The 4,952-nt window shown below is 33.7% G+C and overlaps 1 protein-coding gene across 1 annotated transcript; it reads left to right on the forward strand.

Moving 5' to 3' along the window:
• The first annotated feature begins 215 nt into the window (after positions 1-215).
• LOC134854449 (uncharacterized) lies at positions 216-4,735 on the forward strand. Its single transcript, XM_063870703.1, has 3 exons — positions 216-533; positions 1,350-1,534; positions 3,758-4,735. Exons 1-3 carry the CDS (start codon positions 363-365, stop codon positions 4,446-4,448), a joined length of 1,047 nt encoding a protein of 348 aa, XP_063726773.1. The 5' UTR covers positions 216-362; the 3' UTR covers positions 4,449-4,735.
• Positions 4,736-4,952: the final 217 nt, after the last annotated feature.

Consider the following 4,952-nt stretch of genomic DNA (forward strand, 5'->3'; position numbering starts at 1 on the left):
TAGTGCGAGTATTCAGAGCTCTTTCCTTCTTGACGTAAACTTAAATGTAATTTTTTTTACAGCTTTCGGTCATACAATTACAGTGATTTGTTTTTCGAACTAAAAACTGGGATAGTTCAATTGAAGAAAATGTATCTCGCAGGTGCGTTAAATTAATGTTGATCAATAATTAATAAGACTCGTTTTTTTTCTCAATCTCAAATGGTACAGCCTTAAACCAGAAACACAATAAATCTGATTCTGGCAATAGAGTGGCTTTATTAATAATAAATTTTATTCAAAAACAGTATCCACAGCGAAAAAAAAACAGCAGGCCAATAATTGAGTTTTTTTCTTCTCAAAGAGAAGGCAAGATTAAGCAAATGTCAGCCCAAGTTGCCACAAACGACCCAGAAAAACCTCAAAACAATCGTGAAAATGAAAACGGAAGAGGCAATTCGGGCTTGAGCCGATCTAAAACTAAGCCGAAAATAGAGAAAAGTGGTCAGAGGGACAAATCTGAGCAGAAAACAACTGAGGGGAATAAAAGCAAGGTAAATATTTCACTCAATCATTTTGCAGATCTTTGTCAAAAATTCAAAATTTTTGAGTTTTTTTTTAAATTTGGTCTATACACGTCGCAGTAACAGTATGAAAATACAGAGAAAGCATAGAAATGAAAAATATTGAAAAAATTTGTATACAAAATTAGCCGTCAACAAAATTTAGATGGCATTCAGAAAATTGTCTGTCGACACCCCAGCACCAATAAAATACAACTTTTCAAAAAAAATGGACAAAAAGCTTATAATTTTCTACTTATTGTACAAGAAACGAAAAACAGAGACATACTTAATGATTTTAGTTTTTCAATTCATGCGAAGAGCAGGCGGTGAATTATTCGGGCTCAAAAAAAATCCGAATAAAATTCGGGCTAGTTAGTTGGGCCAAATTACTCGTATTATTATTATAGAAAAGGTCAAAAAAGGCACTTTTTGGTAAAGTTTGACCAAAAAGTTAGGTTTTTGGCGCACCCCGGCCCCATTAAAAAAAAACTTCGGGTCAGTGAGCCAAAAATGGATATCTCAAATTATATATCTCAAAAAGGGACTCGAATCCCTGAGGGAAACCCTTAAGGTCGGCAGGGGGCCTAATCTTTGAGGTAAAGGGGCGTCCGCCTCCCAGCTAAATCTGCCCCAGTGGTTGGGACGTTAAAATTCATTCTCCAATACGAGCGATAATTTAAGATGTTTCAATTTTTTTTGAAGTTAGATGCACACAGCAAAGAAAATAACAGATTTTTAAAATTACATGCCTTAGATTGAAACCAAAAGATTTTTTATGATTTCTAAACTGGAAATGTTCAACAGAAAACCAGCAGCGATAACAAAGATACAAAAGAGCAAAGTTCGCACAAGTTCAAGAAGGAATTAAAAGAACAACAGAACTGTGCGGAGAGTAGCGTCACTAAACAGACTTGCGAAGCATGCGAAGAAGAGCACGCAGAGCTGCAATTCTGCATACATTGTGCAGGATCGGTGTGCAATAAATGCAGGTAAGTTGTGCAATGAAAACAGATACGCCTACCCTCCCACAATTTAAATACCCATTTTAAAGTTTGCTGGGCAAACATCGCTACCAATGTACTGCAATTTCGAACCGCTCATTTCAAAATGTCTATCTTTATGTGTTTAGTTCTGTACTTCGCTCTTGTGAATTTTATCGCTTGCACGCGCAAACCTTAACACGCCGCAATGACTTAGAAAATATATGACAAAATCGAAAAATTTATTGAACAAGAAATAGAGAACGATTTTCTTCTTCATAGTTATACATTTAACAAGGATATACACAATCCATAAATCTGAGAGAATAGCCTACGATTGTGAATATTTTATTTTTGTTATACATTTTAAAGAGATATATTCAACCCATAACTCTTGAAGAATACCCTACCTACACTCAGTAAAAAGTGAAAATAATCGATTATATTACAATTATAATTGTACTTATATCAAAATTATCATTAATTATCAGCGCCAAATTTAAGCAACTTATAATCTATTCTAATGATAACCTTTTTCGTGACATAATAAAAGATTAAAATCAATTATAATTGATTATAATTCTTCCGAAAATTTCGTATAAACTGTTTTAATCTTTTTCTTTGTCAAAAATTTCTAAAAATGAGATGTCTTGTCACACTTTGGTTCATATCGTGGCGCACAAATTTTCATAGAGATCTTTTCATATTAGTTGAAAGGTTCACGCGGTAGGCGAAATATAACTCTTCTAAACAAATCATGAAACTAAAGCAGTGTGCTGATATTTTGGTGGTCGAAGAAACTAAAATGTGCCAAAAGAAAAAACTCTAATTAAGAAGAAATGAAAAAAAACAAAAACGTTCTAAATTAGAATTGATTTGAAAATGGTTAAACAATTTTCCCATTTTTCACATAAACCAATGCCTACAAAAATCATAAAATATAAGCAATTCAGGTGCAATGTCGAAGACAAAGTGGGAAACATAGGGATTATAAACATTTCTAATCGATTATAATGGATTTTTTCTGCAAAACAAATTCGGATAAAAATTATTATAATCAATTACAATGTTTTATAATTGATCATATTTGATTTCAATAAGAGAGATTATAATCAATTATTAATTGAGATTATAATCGGTAAAATAAATTTTTTCTCAATATTAGTAAGACTGGTACTACAATCAAATTATAACCAATTGTTAACGCTTGAAACTGGATACTGGTACGAACCCATTTTGGTATCAGATTACTGCCCTGTAAAATATTCGAAAGCCATTTACAATAACAAAATTAGAGTAAAAACAATTACAGTAAAAACTCTTTTCAAATTAGACAAGAAACAAAAGTACATCATTTAGTTTCGAAGACATGCAAATATCTTTAAAAATGCAGGCTAGCCGCAAAAAACCTTGATAAAGGCTACTGTCCCTTAGAACATTGAAAAAATAAACCGAAAAAAAAAATTGCAACAAAAAAACTTGGGTGTCGTTCGCCACTACAACCAGTTTATTTAAAAATCTTGAATAGAGGAGAATTTTTTCAGAGGAGAACTTAATTGAGCCTATTGGAGGTAACCAGTGAACATGCCCCAGAAGAGTTTCAGTTTGCATAAAGCAAAATGAATCCTGGAACCAAGTAATGATGTGAATTACTTCAACCAAATTTGAACTTGGATAGTCAAAAATTACCAAATCTTAAAAGCGTTTTTCAGCAGACTTTTTGTGATTTTCTGCAATTTCGAGTATATGTTTCGAATTTCCATAGAAAAATCAAAAAAGTATCCGTATGCATGCCTTCTAGCAATCGAATCAATAGTTCGTAAGTATAATGTTCATGGAGAGTTAAAATGCTAGTGCGTTCAAAAAGGGTAGTTACAGAGTCTGGATTTTTCAAAAAGAAATTGTTTTCAAGAGTTTTTGTGCTGATATTTTGATTTCTTTGTTCGCTTTAACTTAAACTTTTCATAATGTAAGAAGCTTTCAGATCGTTCAGTTAAAAATTGGCGTTCGTTCAATAGAACCAAAAAAACTATAACGGGAGACGGTGGGTGAGAGCATTAACTAACTTCTAACTTGGCCCTTAAATTTTGCTTCCAGGGAATTGATTATCGGCGAGTTTTTTCGAAAAAAAGTAATTTTAATTTTTATATTGTTTTGTTTTTACTTTTTGCTGAAAAACTCTAAAATTTTGGCTCAGTTAAACGAAAATATAGCGAAAAAATCCGATTTTAGGAGCAAACACGTAGAAGCACAAGTGCAAGACTTCGTCAAGAACCGAGAAGAAGCAACAGCCAATCAGCGATTAGTGAACAAACTCCTTCAAAAACTGACTAATCAGAGTGAAGACTTGGAACGAAGCGAGAGCCGAACAATTGAAGCGATTGAAGCTGAGTTCAAACAAATCGAAAAAGCTCTTCTTTTGCAGAAAAACAAGCTGAAAAGAGAAGTGATCAGAAAGTTTAACTCACAATCGAAGCCTTTGCAGCAACAGAAAAGAATCTTGGAGAGAGATTACGCAACAATTCAGACCAAATACAGTAATATATTACGTAATGTGGGCCTGCCTCCGTCGTCGGCGCCACTGAGCGCCTACGGGAAAATAAAAAACAACGAGTTTGCTCAGATCTGCGGCAACACTGTCAAAGTTGCCGAGTTAAGTTCGGCATTTGACGAATTGAAGGGCAAAGTTCACGAGACGACTGATGAAATTGCGTGCTTGGAATACAGTTCTGAAGAAACTTTGAATGACCTCTTGGAAAAGGTCAAAATTCACGGAGAGGTCAAATTTGAAGCAAAAGAAGATGATGAGAATGACTGCCAAAAATGTGAAGAAAGCGCTGAAATAGAAAAGGAAGTCACAGAAAACAACTACAAGGACGACGAGGATGAAAATAAAGAAAGCAGCGCATATGAAGCTAGTTGAATATGTAAGTTCAACCAAACAAAAATTACCCTAATAATGCTGCTACTTATGCCAAATATAATTGACGTTATCTATGACTTAATCAATAAAAGACTACCCATAAAAAAATTCTCGCTTATGTGCTTCGACCACGGCCGGGAAAAAATTTATTGTATTATGACGTCATTTTCTTCGAAAACAGTGTGACAGAAGACCGAGTGATGTGTCCTATTATAACCATCTCAGTCTTAATTTGATCCTATCTTTAAAATTGAAAAAATATATATATCTGTGTCGAGAAAAATTGATCTGAGCATGTTTGGTTTTGAGACCAGTACAGAGCAAAGAGTTAATCAGTGCGCCAACCGAAATTGAAAACTGGTTTCATACACTTCAAACACTTCAATTTCTACCTACAGAATCCCCATGTGTTTCAAGTTTCAAATTAAAAACATATAAAATCAAGCGAGACATTTTACGCATTCAAAAACACGAGAGCAAGAACTTAATTCCCATAATAGTTTG

Source organism: Symsagittifera roscoffensis, chromosome 9 (assembly GCF_963678635.1).
Source record: "Symsagittifera roscoffensis chromosome 9, txSymRosc1.1, whole genome shotgun sequence".
Taxonomy (NCBI): Eukaryota; Metazoa; Xenacoelomorpha; order Acoela; family Convolutidae; genus Symsagittifera; species Symsagittifera roscoffensis.